The 24,330-nt window shown below is 37.8% G+C and overlaps 1 protein-coding gene across 1 annotated transcript in view; it reads right to left on the reverse strand.

The window, feature by feature from the left end:
* Window positions 1-15,643, reverse strand: part of LOC146146366 (uncharacterized) — a 30,675-nt gene extending 15,032 nt beyond the window's left edge. Inside the window, exons 1-3 of the mRNA XM_083389746.1 lie at window positions 15,385-15,643; window positions 10,368-11,343; window positions 9,943-10,025 (exon numbers count right to left, since the gene is read on the reverse strand). Of these exons, the coding sequence (XP_083245872.1) occupies window positions 9,943-10,025; window positions 10,368-11,343; window positions 15,385-15,483 (1,158 nt within the window). The 5' untranslated portion in view covers window positions 15,484-15,643. The remainder of the gene's footprint in view (window positions 1-9,942; window positions 10,026-10,367; window positions 11,344-15,384) is intronic.
* Between the last annotated feature and the right edge of the window lie 8,687 nt (window positions 15,644-24,330).

A 24,330-nucleotide genomic window follows, 5' to 3' on the forward strand; every position in this document is an offset into this window, starting at 1 on the left:
CGAATGCATTTATTGAATGCTGAATCCACAAGCTCCAATCTATGGATACAGATATTGAGCTGGACTGAAACAGTTTCAATCTGGATTTTAATATTTATCCCTAAAACCGAGGTTCTGGGTAGAGATTTTTTAAACAGCAAACACCTCTCTAAAAGACAGACCCGTAGACAATTGAGAAAGTGCGACAATAGACCAGTCTAATAGGTTTTAAAGTGGCTCATAAACCGGTAGTTTAAGTGTGTCATGCGTCACCATAAAGGTCATGGGGTGAGAAAAGGCCTACTTGGCATATTGGCGCTATAGTCGAACACGAAATCGTTTTCGAGTTTGACCGCGGTAATTGTCTTAAAGAGAAAAAGTGTCTTAGACCTTACACCAAGAGAATTCGCATAAATTTCAGAAAAAAATTCAAGCCAGAATATTCGATATGTCAAACGTTTTGCGAATGATTGAATATAATTTTTAATATGGCGTTATATTTATAAACTTTACTTATTTTGGCGTGCATTTCGAAAAACGTCAAACTAATTGAAAAATTGTTCTTCCAGCATTTTTTTTATTAAGTGTACGTACCAATGTCTTAATAATCGAAGGATATCGAACGTCGGTACATTTAATCAAAAATTGCTTGAAGAACAATTTTAGAATTGATACAACGCCTGGCTGCAACAGCACATTAAGTGTCTAATCAAGTTTAAGTGTAACATTTTTGTTATTTTGCTCTGTATGATGAAACTTATAAATAAGGAGCAAATGCAGTTCTGAACCAAATAAAGCGCAACTGCTTAAGAATCTATAGAAAGGCAGCAATGCGTCAAGTCATTGCTTCTGCGTGGGAGAGTAGATAGTGGTTCAAGTGTGTTGACCTATATTTACAACAGCGCTGAGTAGCCGCCAACTACGTCATCCCATTAATGCACATACTTCTGTCGAGTGGTTCTCTCTAGAAGTGAGTTCCCGAGCTCGGCAGTTCGAACCCCGGTTAGAAAACCGAAAATAATTTGTTTGCATGTTAGATGACAAATAAATATCGCTCCTAAAAGAATCATCAGTATCTTAATTCGAATGAACAAACTGATTTTCGGTTCACTAAGTTCTGTACTTAGTTAAATCTTTAACTTTTACCAAGTGAGAAAAAAACGTCTTGTTTATACTGTACGTGTGTTGTGGTGTACACAACTCAGAGAAGCCTACATGACAGTGTTGTAATGACTTAAGTGATTGACTTGCCTTAAGTGCACTTAAGTCACTGTTTCCGAATGACTTGACATTTTGTCAAATAACTTGGGATTCAATTATGTGTATTTCATTAAAATTTATCTCAAGTTTTGCACATTATACACTTTTAGTGCTGTATATTGCGCTTGTGTTATTTCTTATCAGTTTACTTTTATGTCAATGACAGGACTTAAATTAACTTGCTCTCATAATGACTTGACTGGGACTTGACTTGTTATTTTTGCAAAAGACTAGACTTGGACTTAAGTTATTTTATAAATGACTTGATTCGGGCGTTAGTAATTTCAAAATGACTTGTTTACAACGCTGCTACATGAGGCCAGTCATTGTACGCGGTGTCCGGTAGCGTCTGGTCAGTTTCACCCGCACCCCCAACTGTCCACTTGACAAAACCAAGAGTATAGGATGGCTTTGATGACGACAAGCCCAAAGAGCCTTACCCTTGTGTGACGTAACAAGGGTTAGCGCGAGAGATGCGAGACAGACCCCGGTGCTATTCTGGGCAGCATTCCTCAGCGCTTGTTTAGATCTTGTGCAGAGGCAGATATAAACACTGCGTTCTGAAGCTCGTAAACAAGCAGTTAAGGTTGCCTAATCTCGCCCGGGAAGCTTTTTAAAGAGACCTTAAGTTTGTTTGCTTGCTGAGCTCAGTCAATACGGCCAGCTCTTCTTAACATACAGGCAGTGGTGGGATTCAGCCGGTTCGCACAGGTTCTATAGAACCGTCTCACGAAATTTTATGAGATCAGCGAACCGGCTAGGATTACTGGCTACAGTTTTTTTTTCTTCGAAATGTGCAATGGTAACAGTCATCCATTGTGTCATTTTTTATAAATTGTATTTTTTTTCTGAAAACAGAATTGCTGCGTCATAAGTACAACTAGGGGGTTTAAAATGCACACCTTTCAGAATTATTCTCATTTATTTTAACTAGTTAATAGCCCCATTGTACAACTTGTGGTATTTTCCAGTTGATCAAACTGTAAATTTATTCAGTTTAAAACTTTTGAATATAGACGCGGTTAGATTTTCATAACTAATATATAGGCCAGGATTCGTCTCCATTGAAAGGTCGAGAAGACGCTGCTTTTAGTGTGACTACTGACAATGTTAGCAGTGGGTGGATTCAGCCAGTTCGAAAACCTTTTTTTTATTTGCCAAAAATATGACTTTTGTAATAGAGCCGGCTGACAAAAATTTGTATCCCACCACTGCATAGAGGACCTTAAGAGTTCGTAAGTCACGGTAAAATTTAAATAGAAACCGCACGTTTGTAGCACGATTATGGTGAACTTGGCCTAGCTGTGCTGCCTTGATGGTATGTTGGAGCCTTCTATGTTGCAAAAGTTTTTTTTAATTATAAAAAATGTATACTCAGGGCAACAATTTGAAATAACAAGTGTTTTTATGGCAAGGATTTATTGCGACATGAAGGTGGTTAACTGGTTATGGTAATTAAACCCAAGCTTGCCCTAGCTTATAACTGTGCTCATACGAATGATACTTGAGAGAATTATTGCGAAAGTTTTTAAAAAACATTATAAAAAAATTATTTTTAGGGCAACATTTTAAAATGACAAGTGTTTTTATGATAAAGGTTTATTGCGACACGAGGGGGCGGATGATTTAGATAAGAATTTTTTGGGAGTTTTTTTCCTAATCAATCTTTATTGGAAATTTTGTTTGTTACATAAATGTCAAAAATCCCAAAATTTAATGTCGAAAAAATCCACAATTTTTGACCGACAAAAAAACGCTCCAGTGAACTCAGAAGCCGAAAGCAAAAATACCGATATGGCTGAAGTCCGAGTTCTACCAAACAGTGGCAATAATAAAGAAAAAGCGCAAGATTATATGGACGCCCCGCCAGGCTTGAGAAGATCCCTGACCCAAATACCCGATGTCCAGTTGAGCCTGACACGCGATAACTCAAGTTAAAAGTTACAGCAAGAGAAGAGACAAGAGAAAACGAAAGCAGGGCCCGTCTTTCTGCAGAACAAAAATCTCCAGCTTTCCAGTGATATACTCTCCTTGGTGGAGACTTGAATCAGCTGAGCGTAACAAACGGGCCACGCTTGAATGCACAAAGGAATGTGCTCGGCGAAAAGTTTGAAGAATGCGCCGAAACAGATCACGAAGCGCATTCTTTTATTTTTTCGCGTCGGGGATAAAAGCTCTTTCTCGGAAATTAGGAAACTGGTGTTTTTGGTAACGCCATTGCACTTGACATGTTGGAATTACATTTACAGTCGCTTGAGTTAGATACAAAAAATATGTATCAGTTAAGCTGGAAAACGTTACTATGAAGTGTCAAAATCAAAAAAAAAATTTCTGGTATTCATTAGGCCTGGAAAACGTGCTTTAAATTTTAAATGAAAGTGTCGAAAAAAAATCTCAAAAGGCAACGGTAAATAGGTTATGCTAACAGTTGCTGGTCTGTAGGATACGTCTGCATATTAGAGTGATCAGGATTCTTTATTAGTATATTGCAATTGACGTTTGAGTTTGGGAATTACATTTACAGTCACTTGATTAAGATACAGTAGAAATTCGATCAATTAAACCGAGAAAAAAATCGTGCTTTCAACTTTTAAATGCATGTGTCGAAAATTTCAACCTGTCAGAAAAACAGCGGTAAATAGGTTATGCTTACAATCAACGGGCTATACAGTAATGAATTTCTTTATTAGGCCATCAAAAAACTCTCATTTGTAGTGGTCGTGTAAAATTGGTAAGTTTCGTCAATAGAAAGCAACATATCAATGAATATTACGTTTTCCTTATTCTAAAATCACTCCTTTGATTTAAAAAACAAAGGGATAGGTAAAAAACATATAGGGTGAAAAAAATTCGCAGCAAAATTTGAGAAATATTTTGGCTGTCTTAAAAAGGAGTTTAAAAACCGTACGTTTTCGGAGTTAAAAAGCGATCTTTTTCGTTTTTTTTTAGGAAATAAAAGCGTTAGGTTTGTTGTTTAAACAAAAAAATCGAAAAGTTACCACGAGATTTTTCGATCAAAAACGAACTGCAACTCTACAACGTTGCTGTCCATCTTTTATCACCCACTGTCGACCCAATAAGACGTTGATGTGTGTGGTCAGCAAACAATGACCGACGTGTGGTCAGCGCCGCAATGTGTGGTCAGTAAACAAGACCAGTTCCGGATTCATAAACAAGCTTTGCAAAGCACTTGGTACCTTTTTCCTATTTGCCATTGGCGAACGAAGCGGCATTTCTGGAATTCTGGAGCCCAATTTTCTGTGTGAATCAGACTTAGATTGCATGTTTTACGTTACGAAAATATTCGGCAATCTTATTCACTAGAACCGACTACTTAGCTTGGCTTTAAGACCGGTTAAAATGTCCCAATTTTCAAGTTTCAACGCTGGCAAACGAACCAGAACTACAAATTACAAACAACTAGGTACAGAAAACGGAACACAAGTAAAAATATTAGATTGCAGGTTTTACGTTACGAAAATGATCTACTTGGCATCGCTTTAAAACCAGTTAAATGACCCAATTTTTCAATCTTCAACGCTGGCAAACCAACTAGAACTACAAACCACTAAATACGAAAAGTGTAATACGAGTAAAAAATGCCGCTCCATCTACAATCTACACTGCATGGTTGACACATAATTTTATTAGATGCGCCAATACTCGAAAATGTACAGCCTTTTGAAGACCTGAAACTAGATAGCTTGACGATTTTTTAATATTATTCCACAACAAAAGTATTAATGCCACGGCCAACACAGTTAAAAAACATTTTTGAATTGTTCGGCAAGTTTCATATAACTTAATCTAGGCATAAAATAAATTTAAGACTTTCGAATTACCATAGGGTTTTTCAAAGACTTTTCAATGTGTAAATCAATTCAAAGACATTTTTTAAGGCTTTTAGATCCAAAGACATTGTGCTAACCTTGTAAACAACACCAAAATTATATTTTATCATAACACTTTGTTCCAACATTCCTATAATCCTATAGCTTCTACTGCCACATTGAAAATGCAAGTCTATGGCGAGGCATCAACAACTCAAGCACCGTCACATACTAATAAATTTTGCTCGAGCGAAGATCTTCGCTGTTGTGAAAGTACTGATACTTTATAAAGACATTGACTGGAAGCGCCTTATTTAAGCTCGTCAACTAACTACTTTTATTGCAAGAATTTCACCGTTATACAATAATTTTTGGATAATAACTTAGTACGATGCCATTCACTTGTACGCATAGAAAATTAAAATAACCTCGGTTATTAACTAGGCTGCTTACCTTGTTACGACTGCGCGCAGACGATTCTACAGAACCCATAGTGTCCGTTGCTTCCATATAGTGGCTTTATTATAAGCGATCCCGCTTTATATTCGACGCTAAGCTGTAAATCTGACTTTGGTCCTTAGAGACAGAACAACGAATTGGCAGAAGACTAACTTAACGAGACTTCTTAATAACTGACTAACGGTTAGCAATAGATGAGAACACACGACAGTCGATTTGGCTCTAAGACAACTGTGGCCTTTTGGGAGCAGTCTGTCGTGGTTTGGGGGGGGGAGGTCCCGGGAATACCGGGTGCGTGTCTAGGATCAGTGACGTCACAAGATGGCCTGGGACAGGCGGTGACGCAATACATCGTCGGGAAATCAAGAAAAACGAGAGAAACCAGGGGGGGGGGGGGTATTACTAAGGGGGGTGTATTCGAGGATATCGAGTAACACATTTAATCAAGTTATATAGAAAATATAGATAATCGTTAGGGTTTCAGAATGAATATTTTAAAACATCCTTAAAGGTAAGTTCGCAACCAACCGTAAACCGTCCCCAAAAGTTGAATTTTATTAACAAAAAGGGGTTAACGTTAAAAGTTCGGAAGTCACGAATATTAAAGAGAGGCCAGCGCATGTAAACGATCAGCAGTTATGTTTTCCATTTTTGTCATGTTGTACCTATTTCCACACTTCGGAATAGAAACTCACTCCCAAACCAACAACTGACAAAACATTTGGAACGCAGGCAAACCTTGTACTTTGCTGTTAGCCGTATTTGTCTAATTCGAATTAAAACTGGAAATCAGTTGACACTCTTTGACAACAAATAGTGTTAAAAACTAACAACTGTAGAAAATGCTTACGAAAAATTTAAGATTTTAATACAATTTGTCATTAAAGAAGGCCGTTTGATTTAGAATTAGACACATAATGTTACCAACAAACTTCTCAACGTAATTTCATCTCTCAGAAGACCTCCCCAAGAGAATCACCCCTGCGCCAATATATATGATGATTTTCTCTCCTTAACGAAAGTCGACGGCCTGGACAACGTCTAGACTGCTGCTGGCAACAGATAACATAGAGACAGGCAGTCGAAGAGCATGGCAGAGAACACAACCACAAGCCTGCGGTTTATTCCCGTTATACACGCAACACAGAAGCTAAATCGGTCGGCAGCTCAAATCAGCGATTGCTTTTTATCTGTCTGTTGGACTGGGTTGAGAATCGGGTTTGAATTTGAACCTGGCCAAAGTTTCCCATGAAATTCAATAAAGCGACGACATTAGATTAAAAAAGTCGACACGTAATGTATATAGGACAGGCAAACGCCAATTTACAAAAGAGTTTTTTTTTAGATGCGCATTTCAAGTGTATTAGTGATTTTTACCACAGTCTTAAATGTTCAATAGGCTTTTGTTGAACCGATGAAAATTGAGCACGTGTTGTCAAACTCTTGTTTCACGTGTGTGCTTCTATATCGATCATAAATGTATAGCCTTAGAAAATAAATTAGGCTTTATTTTATTCCTATGTTGGACTGGGTTTGAGGATCGGGCTTGGCTATTTTATTGAACCTGGCCAAAGTTTTTTTTTTATCGATGAAATTAAATAAGGCGACGAAATAATAAGGTTAGAAAAATCGACACGCACTTTATACATATGCGATTACAAGAACATACAAAATAGCCTCTTTCAGATGCGTTTTTAAAAGGTACCGGTATAAATGATTTTTTCAGTCTTTAATTTTCAATAAGTTTTCTTTAAAAAAACAGAAAATTATTTTTTACCTATCTGCGATTAGGTTAAGAATCGTACTGTGAACCTGGTCAGTTTTCCCCCATCAAATTAAATAAGGCGACGAAATAATAAGGTTAGAACAATCGACACGCACTTTATACATACGATTACAAGAACATACAAAATATCTTTTTAGATGCGCATATAAAATGTAGTTGTGATTTTAACCGCAGGTTTCTCTAACCAGATTGAAAATTGAGCACTTGTTATCACACTCTGCTTTTACTTATGTGATTCCATTACGTGGGTTTGCTGTTTTTATTATCTCTTGTACGGTGTATTACATCGCCATTACATGCCTAATTCCAGCAATGTACAATACATAGTTAGAAACATTGTACATTTACTTTATTTCGCCAAAAAAACAAAGCTTTTTAACTCGTCGTTGTGTCTTATGGTTCATAGCAGTGTTGTAATGACGTAAGTCAATGACTAGACCTTTGAAAGTTAAAAAAAAATCCTTTAAGTGGATAACCTTAACCAAAGGCGGTAGCTTTAACAAAAAAATAAAAATAATAGGGGATTCGCTGCAAAACGCCGAACAATGACCCGTCCAGTCGGTTGAAAAAAAAATTTAATTTTATTGTGCTTCTATTATCCTGAGCATAACGCGCAGAACAGCACAGATAAATAGATCCGTCGCTAATCTAATTTCCCGTCCGGTGAAACGACTCGGTCGACAGGGCCTGCTTGACATCTTAACAAGCGCGCCCTCATACAAACATAGGGAGTGGAATGAGTATAGGGGTGGCCCTAGGGAGCTGGTCGTATTCCCCGGCTGCCCAAATGCCCGCGCCTTTGTCTAAGTTCCGCCCTTTGGGAATCAAAATAGCGCTGCTGTGATTTTCGGGAAGGTAAAGGCAGTTATCAAGCTTTCTTGCCTAGACTTGAGTTGATAATACAGCAAAAGCAAAAACATTGCAAAATTTTGGCATACGTTTTACAGACGTTTACATAGTAGTGTGACCACAGGCTAAAAACAAGATTAACCATAAACAAGCGGTCCAAAAAGGACAGTTGCGAAATCTCTCAACATACAAAACAACGGAAAAAAAGTTTTACAATTGAAACAATGCCTGACAGCAACAGTATATCCATACGACACAAAAAGTGTTTTCTGCTGTTTTGTGTTGCCGTTTTACATATGAAACAGTTGAAATAAAATCAATAAATTAAAGCACCAAGACCGCTAATGAACGTAAACAGCGGGAAATTGACAGAATCTTAAAAAAAAAATTGTCAAGAGGTATTGTATGTTCCTATATAAGTGTGATAAATGTAGAAAATGGTTGGGTTGTTAAATGAAGTTATGCTGTGTCAGTTTTAGTAAACCATATAGTAGAAAGATTAGAAGAAATATGCCTGGAAAACGGGTAATGGTTTAATTGGCAAGGGGTTATACAAATGATTTGAATCTTGTTTTATTATTAATAAATTGCTTATTTTATTGGCCTGTATTACAATGTGTTCCCATTGAAGGTTATTTAAAACGTTAACGAGTCATTTTTAATACCTATGTAAAATAAATCAAATTAAAAATGTTGATTGCATTTAAACAAAAATACCACAACAGTCAACGACTTCGGTCTAAAAAGCATACTTTTTTTCAAAAAAAGGTTTTAAAAACGTTAAACAAGTTATTCCCAATACCCCCGTTCAAAAAAGTCACATACATACTTTAAATACCCAATAAAGATACCTGAACAGCCAACCTGAACAGCCAAGCCTACAATTGAGAATCGCGTACGTTGGGGTAATACTAATTTACGGAATGATGAATGGTCGGAACGCTCACTAATTTAAGTGTTACCCCATTAAAACAATTATTAAATCAACGCACAATATTTTGGTTAGGGTGGGGGTTAGCGTTTGAGTGAAGGTGGGTCAAGTGTTATTATATTTAATAATAATAATACTGTGAGAGTTCCGACCATTCATCATTCCGTAAATTAGTGTTACCCCGTACGTTGCTGACTTACTCCGCAATCTGAATGCATTGCGCAATTCTTGCATAACTTGCCTTGGATTAAGTGCGGGTGACACATTAAGGAATTGCAACACAAGTGATAACAGACGCATTCCAACAGAGGCAGTCATCGACGGTAAAAGATTAGCAGAACCAAAACGGGTCTCCGGAGAATACAGCAATGGTCGTAATTGTGGGAGGCCAATGCATAGGCTTGGTATGCGCGATTTGGAATGCAATATAACATGGCTGCTATTCTCAGTACGATCATCAGCGAGTGCAAAGTTTACTTATGGGTGTATAACTGTATATCGCTTTCTTAATTCTTAAGTCGCTTTTTGACCAACGATTACGGCTTACGTATCATTAGTACTCCGGAAGCCAACGCAAACTAATCGAAGGCTAGAAAAACAACAACAAGCCTGCAGTGAGGTTCGAACTCACGACCTCCGGCCGGATTACACATTAGTTTATGACTTCCGGTGTATTCAACAACATCTTGTATCTCAAAGTAACTATTCTTTGAACTTTTTCTATAAAATCCCCGGACAAAGTTTGGTGTGAAACACACCAAGAACAAAAGCTGCTGATTTTTGGTTTGGAAAACACAAATCGACGCTTGGGTTTTACTTTTGGATAACTTTGTCAAAATAATTCCTACCTTGCTCTTTTTGCTCGTTCGTCCGATGCCGAAGAAGCTCTTGATGGATCCGACGAATCCCGGAGACTTTTCTTGCCCTTCGGCTGAAAAGAAACACCAAATCGTAAGTTATAATATAATAAGGAGGTCCGGGCAAGGCTTGTTGAAAAAGCTGAAGCAAACAAAATAATTTTTTATTATATTCAACAAACATTTCATCCCTTACTTGTCATTATAAAGACGCTAGCAAAGATAACCGTTCGGGTTACACCTTCCAACGCCTTGTCTTGTTTATCAATTAAAACTTTAAGCTGATTATCAAAAAAAGTGTATTTTCGTTTTAACTTTAACTTTTAGTTTTGAGAAAACTTAAAAGATTCTTTCTATGACGACAGAAATATGTTGTTTATCCCACTTTTTACAGAACTTGTATTGTATAATTTTACCTGGAGGCGCTTCTTCTTTAGTTTCTTCATCTTCCTTAGGAGCAGCGGCATCTTCCTCTGCTGGCTTTGCCTCTTCTGCAGGTTTTTCCTCTTCAGGAGCGGGACTCTCCTCGGATGCAGCCGCTTGGGTTTCTTCCGCCTTAGCAGGAACATCCTCTGCCTCCTTAGGAGCGTCTTCTTCTTCCTTATGTTCTTGTTCCTCTTCAGCTGCAACTGCTGGTTTATCTTCCTCTTCTTTTGGCTCCTCTTCCTGTTTTTCCTCTTCAACTTTCTCGTCGACACTCTCTTTCCTGGTCTTCTTGCTGGAGGTCCTCCGCTTAATGGAGGCGAAAGTTCCGCTGATGATTTTCTTCAAACTCTTGCCTCCACCGCTCTTCTTTGCAGCCGGCTCTGCTTCTTTTTCCTCGGCTTCCTCTTCTTTCGGAGCCTCCTGGATCTCTGCTTCTTCCTTGGGAGCTTCTTCCTCAGCAGGAGCATCGACAGGAGCAGCAGATTCCTCCTGAACTTCAGCGGCCGACTCTTTTGGTGCCTCGGGCTCGGGAGCAGCTTCTTCTTTAGGAGCTTCTTCTTTAGGTTCTTGCTCTTTAGGAGCATCCTCTTGCTTTGTGTCTTGCTCAGGAGCCTCTTCAGGAGCCTCTTCAGGAGCGTCTTCAGGAGCGTCTTCCTTTGGAGGTTCATCTTTCGGGGCGTCCTCTTTCTGTGTGTCCTCTTCCACCTTTTCAGCAGCAGGAGGAGCTTCTTCGTCTTGTTTTTCCTCGACAACCTTGTCATCAGCGTCCGGAGGCGGAGTGGTGGGTGTCTTCTTGCCGAACGGGAGGCTCTTCGGGAACTTGAACTTGCTCGGCGACTTTGCCTTTTTCGTCTGTCCGTTCTTTGCGTTTGTTCCGTTTCCGTTCACGTGGACCTCCACGTCCGTATGCGCGTCCGTGGCTCCTCCGTTCTCACCAACGTCGCCGTTCACCTTCTGGTCATTTTCCTGGAGAAAAAATAAAATATTTTTATCCAAGAAAAACCACAAAGGTTTTAAAAAGATCCAAAACAACTTTATTCAACAAAAACAAAAGCAGAATACTTTATAGTTACGCAAATGGCATCGTCAGTTCTGCTAAAATTCTTATTCAAATAAAATTCTATAGGAAATATGTTCAACAACTAGAAATGTCGGAGCATGCTTAGATCCCCAAATTAAGACAAAATTATTATTTTTTCATTAACTGGAATCGTTTCACTTTCAGCTAGGAAAGTCCGACAATATCGAATCTGCCCGATACTCGATGCCAAGTGGAAATATCACGTCCGATAAGGATTACGGCTTCCGTGTGATTATAGTACACCGAAAAACAATCGCATATTCACCGGATCTCTCAATATGGTACTGTAGATCCCCTTTAATGTGAAGTTTTAGTACTAACAGAATGTGGCAAGTATTGGCGTATGATTGTTCATCGACTCGCTCCTTTCTGAGTCTGTGTAGCTCAGTTGGTAGAACGACGGTCCCGGTATGACCGGAGGTCGTGAGTTCGAACCTCACTGCAGGCTAGTTGTTTTTAGCCTGCCCTGCTTGCATCATTGATCGACAGATTCGGCGAGTCTGCGATGGCTTTTCGGTGTACTATTTGCGTTATTGTGTTGGTGATGTGTATGTAAATTCATTTATTATGGAAGAAAAACCATCTACGTCACGTCCACTCCAGTAAACGTTTTTTCGGAATAATTGTGTTGAGTAATTGAAGTTAATCAAGGGTGACATTTTATCTGGCCAGGTCTTACGCAACTGAAGATTGAGTATTGAACGCGAAAACCGGCTTTGCAGTTTCGACCCGCAATTTGCGACTATATAACACAAGTAGATTTTTGAAGCATTCCTACTCGGATTATGATCACCCAATCTCTGCGATTTTAATCGATTTTCAATAATTAAAAGCCGAAATGGAAAATCTGCCAATCACTTGTGGTTTTTCAAAACAGGGATGCCACACAGTTTTACGAAAAAAAAAAATTAACTGACAGCCTAAATTAAAAAACCCACAATAAGTGTCGGGTACTACAAACGTGTAAGATAAAGGAGATTTTATGTCAGTTTGGAGAAAGATAAAGGAGATTTATGTCAGTTGGATACGACGTAAAAAATACTCAAAAGTCTCAAATATTAAACTTTATCGCGTTTAAACAAAACACGTTGTTGAAAGGAATCACGCAATTGAACCAATGATACTATATAAAGTGGTGTCATTGATTAAGCATTATAAAAAGTTACACATCTAATAATAAAGTAAAAAAATGCCACAGGCCTTTCTAACACACAAAAAAACTAATAAATGGATCAGAAAATATTATTTGAGCAAGTCACTTTAAATGACAGTTTTAGTTTAATGGTAAATTGTTTTAATCATATTGTTTCTTTTGTAAAAAAATAAATTATATACCACGATTCCAATGCGACTTCATGGACCCCCCAGAACTGGGTCACGGTACCACATAACAATGCACCTGTCCAACGCTCGCGTTCCGTGGGCGTGTTGGCCGCTTTGGCCGGTCACGAAACGCGCGTCAAAGGGACAGATGCAGGCGCCATAAAATTCCCAAGGGACCACAGAGCGACATATGGCTCAATCTCCCCTACTTTAATATCTCCCATGCCAATACACAGCACAAGCCTCGCACAAATACAACATTGCAAACCAACGCGTCGCTAATCAATCAAAGGTTTTTGCTTGTATTGTGTCGGTTATTTCACCGGCGGCCGGTTACCCAACGTTGAAGTCCCTAAGCGTTTTGTAATTAAGTTTATAAAATTAGCTCAAGAGTGAGAATATTATCAGTAGCACATATTTGCGATTTTACATTAACCTAATACAACCTCACAAAACTCTTAAAATGCCTGTATAGGCCATTTTTCAAGATACTTGTGTCGGTTATTTCACCGGCTGCCGGTTACCCAACGATGACCGCTCGCTTACATTTCTCCAGGCATTACAGACCGGCCAAGTAATATGTATAATATAACGCCTTTGACAATGGCATATTTTGTCGGCTGGTTAAAAGTGGAATTTTCTACTCAAAACATAATGCCGATGTTTAAAACGCTATAAAATTATTATTTTCTTAACAGGTTTTTGATTTGTATGACATATTTCCCAGGCTTAAAAAAAAAAATTCAGCCACTGATTAAATTAAAACAAACTCAATAATACCAAATGATTCTGTGATTAAAAAAAAACAGATTGCTATACATAAAAAAACAAAAAACGTCAAGACCGCAAGTCCTAATCTGACAGAGACGGAAAATATAACGAATCGGGGAATAGCAGAGAGGACTAGGTTATACAGAAGCCATATGTTGTTGCATCGTCAGACGCACTTAGGGTCGCGTGTCCGGCAACACCTGCCGTCCGAAGACCTGCCACTGCATGCCGTGCATATTTAATGAGCCCTACCTACAACCGCCCCCCCCCCCTCGCCACACACACACTCAGCTAGCACGCGCGCGGTATAGACGGATCACGACCTCGGAAATAAGGTCGACACAAAATTCGATGCTTGGGAGTTAATTTGATTACAGAGCAGCGCGTCGTTTTTTGCTCTCTCTATTAGGCAAGGTTTTATTGAAAACGTTTTTTTAAACTTTTGTCAAAACTTTTTGTCGAAAAAAGGTAGTTTTGTCAACAAAACTAAATTTTGTGAAAGTCAATGGCATCATTACTTATTTGCAAATCAATTGTTTTTTATTGTTGTCGAAACGATGGGAATTCGATTTGACTGCGTAACATTATACACCTCAAAACGGTTTTGATAGCCAAGCGTTTGCAAACCACTACGCGTTGTGTTAAACGCTAAATCAACCTTATTAAGATGGGCAGAAAATATACCAAAAACCTGTAGGGACAAGTGGATCGTGTGACTCGATTCCATTCAGAAAACACTTTTTATTGCCACTTTAAATTAAACGGTAATTTGTGTAAGTGTGTGATAAGGATGCCTGATGCTTAACATTATTTTTTAATAATAATCTATTGATTTTACTCTATTTACAACGTTCGTTACAAACGGAACGCGAAAAAAAATAAAACCTGAAGGGATTTTGAGTCAGTACGATCCGACATGCCATTAACATTAACGAGCTGCTTAAGTGGATTTAATCAATGCATGAGAAAGCGAACAAAGAGATGGAGACTTAATTAAGTTTTAACTTGGAAATCCTGATCGAAAGCGATAAAGTGTTTTATTCACTACAGCAAAAAATTAGAGAATGAAAACAATTTATTATGTGCTCAAAATGCGTGATAGTGTTATTGAAACAGATGGCTGTTGACCAGTAGCAGCATATTCGCCAATCTGGTAACTAACAAGTGACAAGTAATATAATCGCCGTGGAAATGGTTCCAGAAAAAACGCAATTGTTTAACGCTGCGCCAACAGAGAGTTACAACCATATTTTTTTATTGAATGGCTAAATATAAAAAAATACTGCTAACAGAAACATTTAAACTCTAGTCTTAAAAAAATTGTTTATATCTTAAAAAGTTGGTTCATACTAGACGTGTTTTGCGTCAACGCTTTAGTTTGCGGAAAGTTGAAATATTTTAACTTTGACGCTTTCGGTTAGAAGCGAGGATATTTACCGTTTAAGCTGTCAACGCGTTATGTGTGAACTGGACGACGTTAGCGCAGTGCTTCCTTTTTTAGTTTTGTTCACCCCTAGCATCTATCTCCAGATTTCATTCACCCTTGTCTCATGATATGAAAAAATCTATCTCGTCTATATATAACAGAACAAAATAACTAGGTTGTTTCGCAAGCTATTACTATTTCTGACACCACCCTTATTCACCACTGCAAAAACTTTTATTCACCCATTCACCTGATTAAAAACACTGCGCTAGAGTTTTGCGCCAGACGTAAAAGGCGAAAAATTGAAGCATATCTCGGCACTGATGAGCGTTCAAGGTCGTAACCCGGTTGTAAAACACTGGCTTAGAAAGACTACGACAAGAAACTTTTAAACTTGAGTACTCACGACTGGTTTGATTTGTCCATCTCCTACAGCGGCTGGAGCCTCTTTAGCAGCCGGTCCATCGTTGATGCTGTACTTTTTCTTGCTCCCAACGTTTCCCATGCTGAGTTGTGTTGTGTGCTGCTGGTAGCTTTAGCTTGTTGATGATGATTGTGGTTGTGGTTGTTGTTGGTTGGTAAGGGCAAACAGAAAAATCAGAAAGTAACTCAAAAAACTGGGGTGCGGCGAAATTACACACAACGGAAAAACGTGACGGCGCAAAAAAGAATCTGAAAAATAAAGAGAAAATTCGGTGAATAAATGCTAATCGCAAGTCTGAAAATAAAACACAGCAGAATTGGGGATTAGGAATTCCGACACCGATGCCCGGTATTTAACACAAAAAGTATGGCGGTCCGATCCTGTAGCAAATGTAGTTACTATCCTGATCCAACACTGTGAGCGAAACAAATAAAATTGGAACGTCTTAAAGACTTTCTTCACACGCGAAAACAAAGGTTAATCTCAACTCCAATTCTACACTTTTTGAACGGAATGCTGAACTAAAAATGTGACGTAAACATGATGCAGTACTCCTTTGCCTTTTTAGCGCCACAAGGATTTTCTTACAGCTTATTTGCCTTTTGAATTTTCGGTTGAAGCGAAGAGTATATAGATCAGAAAAAAGCTTAAGAGCCTCAAAGAAAACAACCTTATAATCGAGCGTTTTACTAAGGGTATTCAATGGTTTGGGAAAGTCGTTTCATTGGTGTTAACGTATTGTTTTATTCCAGCCGATTGGGTAAATTTGCTGTATCGCTAAAATTGCGCAAATCGTTTTTTTTTCAAGTAATCGCCTTCACAACTAAATAAAAATATTCTTTATATGGCTTTAAATAAAAAAGTGACTATAAATACATCTTCAGATAATTTCCCTAAAACACCATCTCGATAAGAAAATAGGGACTTGAAAAATTAGCTCAACAAATTGCTTCAAACATCGCGCATAAACGCTATTTTCATTAAAAGTCCACTTAAAACCCGAATCATTCCAATTATACATTGGTCATACCATGACGTCATGGATCGATATTAGCTGATGACGTAATAGCTAGAAAGTTTGTAGTGTCGAAGTAAACAAGTTGATTAAACGGTTGGAACTTGAAAAAAAAATAGCTCAACAGATTGCTACTAGAAATCGCCTTGAAAAAAAAAATCTTTTCGCTTCACATTTTCCAATAAAATACCTTCTACATTCCTCTACTACCGTTTCCGGCAATAAAATGCAAAAACGACAGGCTTGGTGGGTTTCCCCAAACAGCGGCTTAGACGAGCAGCGTAAAGGCAAAGCCTAAAAAACGTGCGGCAGGTGCGGCGGTTTAACAAGCGAGAAAACAACACGGATTCTCGACGAAAATTTTCCACTAGCCCGAGGCTCAACAACAGGCAATCCTAGAGCAACGAAAATAGGCGCATAAGGTGATAAGTGGAGCTTGCAAACGCACAACATGTATTGCAGTATTTCACAGTGCAGTAACTTCACTTAAATCTTTGACCAAAATGACTTGACTTGACTTAAATATTTCGACTAAATGGCTTAAAGTGAGTTTTTTTGACAAATGACTTGACTAAACTATCTTGACTTGATTTAAGTATTTTAACTAAAATGACTTTACTTTACTCAAGTCTTTCGGACAAATGACTTTGACTAAAGTATTTTGTCAAATAACTTGAAAAAAACAAAAATACGAAAACTGAAATTAGAGTTACTAACCAACAAAACGTTTCACTAGTTGACTAAATTACGCAGTGGTTCTCAAAAATAGAAGTTGCTCCACCAGGCAACATATTAGTAGATAGAAATCACAATTTCGGTGTAAACGAAGTTATAAACCGACATTTATATTTCTATAGGCTCGCTAACATATACTCGTTTTAAATGAATTTTAATTTCATAATGTTTAACCCTGATGAGGTCAGCTTATAATTGTTTGGCGGCCACAATTTACGAAGGGCAGTCGGGCTTGCACATATGCGTGTTTATAAGAGAAAGGGTTATTTTTTCAAAAAAAGGTGCTCGGCACAGTCTATCGAGGCAGACCGTTCGTGAAGTAGTACTCTTTGCGATTGAGAAAGGCACATAAGTGCAACATCGGCACACTTTCTTTACATCTCCGCAGATGAAACGGCCGTAAAACATACATCGGCCAACTCGTAAAACAGATAGCGACGTTTAAAGGGTCTTTGGTGCTAAATTGCACCAATTGAACGCAAAGCGTTGTTTCTCCATTGATGCAAACTTCGAAACTTTCTTTCAATTATTTACTATAGACTAAACGCGTTACGTAATCCACATTTAGGCCGGTAATATTTTATGATGAATTATGCACAAGTCAAGGTAATAAATTATGCACACGCGTTACGATGAGAAAAACCATTTAAAACAGTTGGTATGCGACGAACAAAATGGTGCATTAGCAAACAAAAACTTTTACAAACTATACAGCAGAACAAGAGTTATTGAAAATACAAGTTGCAGTTATCATTAACGCCCTTAAACATTTTTAAGGCGGGATTGTTGTGTTCACACAATATTGAGCGGACTAATATATAATGTCTGTAATAAACTAATTTTAAATATCCGCATTGTATTACCATTTTCAACTAATTTTACAATAAATATTTAAATCGAATACGATTTTACGCTGTTTCCCAGCCAATTTTTTTTGGAATAGAAAGCGTAACACCGTATTCGATTGATGGATACGAGTTTTTTTGTACAATAAACCATTTTGGTAATTTGACCAACACAGACTAACTTATTAATAACAACCGCTTACCAATGGAGCACTAATTTTCAGCTGTTATTTTGTACTTGCTCTGATTATGCCATCGCCTGAACCGAAAATTTGGCGTAAGAGTTTGAATAGATTAGGCCCCATAGAAGACTATATATGTCCGATAATATCGGATCGGAGCCGATATCCTAGAGTAAAAGTGTCGGAAATCGCCCGATACAAGGCAAGTAACGCTTCCTCGTTACGTAATAAATCAACTTAACCTTTTTTGCCTCAAAAAGCCAAAAAATGATCTAAATTAAACGAAAACCGCAAATTACGGACCAATATGCTGCGAATTGAAAACTTACCCGATACTAGGTTAGTATCGGTGCCGATCCGATATAAAATCGACGTAGGACATCTTAACGCGAAAGTAATTTTTATTTAACATCTAAAAGAGTTCTGCTGATCCGCTAAATGTATCAATGTCATTTATTTTACTTGTTTATTTGGTATCAGGTATAGGTATGAGAATAAAATTACCAGTACCGTGCATCACTAGCAGCCACTAACAGCTTCGAGTAACGCTTCCTCGTTAAGTAAACTAATAAACTAACTTTACCTTTTTCGCCTTAAAAATCCAAAAAATTGTCGTGTTCTTAGACGTAATAAGAATATCAAAGCCCATACAGAAGTAAGTACCATTTCGAAGGTCTTTTTATTCATTAATATTCTTATTACGTCTTACTACATCCTCCAACCATTATGCTCCAATGTGTGTCCCAAATTAAACGAAAATCGCGAGTTATGGACAAAAATTCTGCGTATTACAGGAATGTGCTTAACCTCGCTAGCGCGCCAACCAAATTACGCTGAAACAATACGATAAGGCCGTGAGTCAGTGTCAGAAGCATGCCAAGGCCGCTACATGTGCTATGCAAACATAACAGGGTCGCATTTCGCCCAAAACTGGCTGCGTAGGCGTCCAGAAAACCACATACTTCAGCGCTGACTGACTGAAAACGAAAGCTTAAAAAACCAAAAGCACGTCGCCGCTTGTTTTCAAGAAACCGCTCGAGCGTGACTCAGAGAGATGACGTAATTCAGCGATAGGCTTGCACCGTGGGATGCTGAGAATCTGAAGTGAAGTTGGGCGTGGTCTTACAACTATCAGCACAGAAGAGCTACTTCGCTATTTATTGACGATCATTTTGTGTCGTTTTGTTGTTACAAACGTCCTGTTTATGTAATGGCGGGGTGAAGTAATGGGGTTTATTTCCTTGTTTTTTAAGATAAACACCAATGGCCCATAGCCAGACTAAGACAACTTGATTCATTTTAGCTTCTTAAATTTGATTAGTATTATAATTGGGGCATTTCAGTTTTTTCCAAATTCGATTAGAATTACCGAATTTGTCGCATTTTGATCTAATTCATTTTATTTAAAAACTAGAATTATCTAGTTGTCTGTATTTGCCAACAACCAACCTGTGTGTTAATTAATCAACTCAATGCAATTCACATGTAAAAGTCTGACTATCCATAGCGAACAACAAATTGTGGTCTGTACAGAAAAACGAGTTTCCCGTCTACAAATGTCTCGCCATACCTTAAGAAAATATTTTCTTTCCATTAAAAATTGAGAATTAATACAATGAACACAAAACAGTGATTTTTATTGGTTAAATTAAGGCAATAACATAAAGTTCCACAATCAAGCTACATAGAATTCAAACTCTAGGTAGAAAGCAAATAGTTTTGTTTTGTCGACGATCATAAAGACAGTTAGCTAAACAACCCTGTTTTACAAACTGATTTTCATACTTTTGAAACAGCAGAAAACTCGATGATACGCCAGGCAAATATTTCATCTATAGCTCATGAGTTGTTAAGTAACAAAATACACGTGAATCTACACAAGTAAATTAATAAAACTTTTTAGCAGGGCTTAATTCGGCGCTGGTCTAGAATCCTACAACAGTTCATATTATTTGGTTTAGGGTGCGGGTTAGCGCTCAAGTTTGGGTGGGTCAAGTATTACTAATAAATAATAAATATAATAAAATTTGACTTAACTACACACCCAAACGCTAACCGACACCCTAAGCCAAACATTGTGCGTTTATTTAATCATTGTTTCAACGCTGTAGTCCTTAATTCGCTATGAATCACAAATTAACCTCTTAGTTCACTATGGCGCGCTTACCTTATCGGAAAACTGCAACTGAAATACACACAGAGAAAGCGTTTCGCTTCAAAACGCTTCGTCAATAGCAAGTTTGGGGCGGGGTTCGCAATAATCAACTTGAGACTAGCACAAGCGAAAAACAGCTTTCTGAACAGCACTTGACCAACTGAACAACTGCAAGCAATTGAGGTTACGTCACAAGTGCCATTTGAAACGGGAGAAAAGTCGATTCTGGCCGTCCTAGCGAATACACAACATCAGCATTAAAAGCAGGCGAAACAGCAATTGTAAAGATTTCGTGTTTACAAATCTGCTGGAATCCTGTTTGGCGCTGCTACTATGTTAGGAATGGAGACTTTAAATAAACTATTTGCGGAACAATTTAATGCAATACAGGTTGTATTTTATTTAAATGTCTGATTAATGAAAAACACGAAGAAATATTTTCATACATCTAACTATACTGTAGCCTGGATTGAACTGTACAATTTGCGCTATTTCAAGTTCTTTTAAAAATGATCAAACCTTTGAAAAAAAAACAGGCAAATTTTGACTCGGCGTTGGTCTAGAATCCTACTACAGCGAACATTATTATTTGAGTTAGGGTGCCGGTTTAACGTTTAAGTAGGCTAAGCAATATTAATAAATAATAATACTTGACCCACCCTCAACCACACACTAACCCAAATAAAGTGCCTTGCTTTAATATAATTGTTTCCTTTGACTCTGTAAAATACACTTTCTTGCCAAGATAGCAAACGAAAAATCCCATTAATTATTAGATAAGCGTGTCTTACAGTCCAATATTTTTCCCAGACTGCTGAAACAGAGATGCCTTAAAACTGTAATCTACTGAACCTGCCACGATTTGCTTTAGACTTGTTAGGAATCAATTAACACCGCACACGTGCCTTTCGTGTTTTTCACGGCGCTGATTAGAGGAGTAAAGGGCGCTTGTCAATAGACTAATTGCTTTCTTTCGCCTCGTCTAGTCAACACTCGAAAGTGTTAAAACCGGGTCAATTAAACTGCGCAGCGGAAACAACATGGCTGGTTCACTAGCTGTCAGTTGCAAATATTCGCGAAAAATTTAGCTATCTAGGACGAGTGAAACCGAAATTAGGAAACTTTTGCTAAAGCATCTTGTTTATTGGAATTATTAATAAATAGATACCGTAAAAAATAACCATAGAAAGCTTCAAGTATTTTATTTTTTAAGCACTTAAGATTTAAGACTTAACAAGCTTATTATCACATAAATTGTTAAATAATGTGAAATTTGCGGTAATCAATAAATTACTGCGTAACGCAAACCAACACTTGTTTTATAAGCAACAGATAAAACTGACCAAAAACTTTCCTAAGTTCATTATCTCTTATAAAAAACTCGCTATTGAAAACAGATAAACGCGAAATTCAACTATCAAAAAATGAAAGAAAATAACAAGCCCACGACACCTTAAACATCCAAATGTCATTTTTCCTGCAGAAAACATGATTGACTGAAAATTCCTAATCGGCCTAAAAAGCGGCGCACTACAATTCATCACAAAAACCGCACCAGGTTCAAATCTTCAAGCGAACGTTTGATAGGCTTTTGTGGAAAGCCAGTTACCCTATCAGAAACCACAGCACGTCTCAAAACCGCCGTAATCCTTTCCCGGCAATACGCTGGTCCCTCCGCAAAGCCAAAAACCTGCAAGGGATCACTCAGAGAAATATGCCACCGCAGACCGAAGCCAAGCAGACAAGCTAGCAGAGAAGGGCAGCCACCGCCCAACTATCGCAAGCTGGGATTTAATTGCGGCGCGAAAAACGCGAGCCTTGTTCGAGAGTTTGCCTTTTTTCCTTCGCCCGATGCAGCGAAGCAGTCAAGGCCTAACATGCCAAGACTGGGCCACGGCTGACCTACTTTCACACACACGCACATGTGCACGTGCACGCCTACTACACACACACACGCGAACTTAAAATTCAGTTCAAACTTTAACCATGAAAACGAGAAAGAAAAATTGAAGAAGTTCCGTGCGTATAATAAAGAGAGAGAAATAAAAGGAGAAAGAGAAAAAGGGAAGAGAAGACAACAGGCTGGAATCAGTGATGCCTGCTAACCTACCAGCCTTCAGTAGTACTATGGGCGCAACTAGAGAGGCTCCTGCATTCCGCAAATGCTTGTTTTGCCTGTCGAAGAAATCCTCTTTGAAAGCCCCGGGCGTCTAGTAAGTAAGATCGTGAGCTCGGAAATAAAAGGCGATGCTTTGTCTCAGCGCGCCAGGGTTGCCAGATAGCCAAATCTTCTAAAAACTCCTAACAAGCCTATGTTTGTCCTAAAATATTAAAAATGCAATAAATGGTCATGCTTGTACATTAAATTTCTCTTTTTGTAAATTTTTCTTGACAATTTTTCGCTTTTTGAGATTTTTTTTGCAAGTTTTCCCTTTTTTGTTAGTTTGTTTAAAAAGATCTCTTTTTTAACATTACACTTCTTATGAAATTTTTGAATAAAACCAACAAAAGCCTAAAAAAGACAAATTTTATTTTGCTTTTTTTTTAATAAAATCCAAAGGGGTTCAAAAAAAGCCTATATTTTCAAATTTGGCTTTAAAAAATCCTAACTGTCAATCCTGTTGCGCGCTCACGCGTGAAACTTTATTTTCGCGGTCGAGCGTTGGCGAGTAGCACCTGATTATGACGTCATGCTTGGGAAACGGGGAAAATGTAAGGTGAGGCGAAGGTGGTTCGCGTAATCTCACGTAAATAGATGGGCGATTTGGCACAACCCGTGAGTGTCAAATGTAGGGATTCAAATTTCGAGTCTGACAGTAAAAGGGTAATACTCGCGTTTTTATAGTTTTTTTTTATTTGTAAAATAATGTTTATTTTACAAGTTCTATCCTACTGAAATTATCACAATAAACAAAGGCACAATCCCTAACGTATTTTTCCATAGAAATTTTCACTCTTTTTTTTCATTCTTGTCAAAACAAAGTCAAGTCGAACTCTTTGAAGTCACAGTTTTGCGAAAAACACTTTCATTTCTAGACGTTAAAGAATTCTATGTTTGCATTGTACAAAGTGGGATCCTTTTAAAAGAGTCGGCGCCTGAAAGGTAAATCGGCGAAAAGCCAATAAATCGACAGGCGTCGAACGAAAATTTCACTGGCAAAAATGGGCGAGTAATGTTGACAAACATAGTAGATAAGAATATACTGTTGCTGCAAGGTATTGTAACAATTACAAACTTGTTCATGCCACAATTATTTTTGTGTAAGTCGTGTTATATTGTGTTTTGCATGTTATTGTTTGACTGCTCTATATTTTGTTTGCTGAATTGCAAGTTCATTTCCACAACGAAGATTACCTGAATAGGTCATCTAAGCGTTTGTCAAATTTAATAAATATTTTTTTAATTGAGAGCAGATAAGGCTTACAAAGACATTTTAAGCCGATTCTAGGGTGTTTGTTTTCTATAGTTTTGATACTAGGTTTATTTCGGTGGCTGTTAGACATCCTATGAATTTTAAACACGTTTACCCATTGCAGCGTTTAAAAATAAAAAATATATCGTTGATAAAAGAAAAACATAGCAAACGGTTTAACTTAACGTAGTTTTATTATTCTAAAAATAAACTCTTCCGGTACTTTTTTCAGAAATTGAAGATAAATAAATAGGCGCCATCAGAGTTTCTTTTTAGTATACTATGCCTGGTAGCAACCGCATTTTTATTGTAGTTTTAGTATATACCGCTCTTAAAGTCAACACTGAGAAGTTTTTTTCATACGGCCTTTGTAGATCTTATTTTTTCACTTTAAAATCTAAATTGAACTTCGGAAAGGTTTGTCAAAAAAATCCTGTATGTTTATAAAGGTAAAGAGCGTATCAGGCATTTGCAGAGTTTTCGGTTTGCTTGGAGTCTGTCTCCCCTGTGAAACAAACATTGATCAGGAAATGTAGGTGGTCCTGGAAAGCTCGTTAAAACGAGAAAGTTTTATCTTTTAAAC

Source organism: Ascidiella aspersa, chromosome 5 (assembly GCF_963924565.1).
Source record: "Ascidiella aspersa chromosome 5, kaAscAspe10.2, whole genome shotgun sequence".
Lineage (NCBI taxonomy): Eukaryota > Metazoa > Chordata > Ascidiacea > Phlebobranchia > Ascidiidae > Ascidiella > Ascidiella aspersa.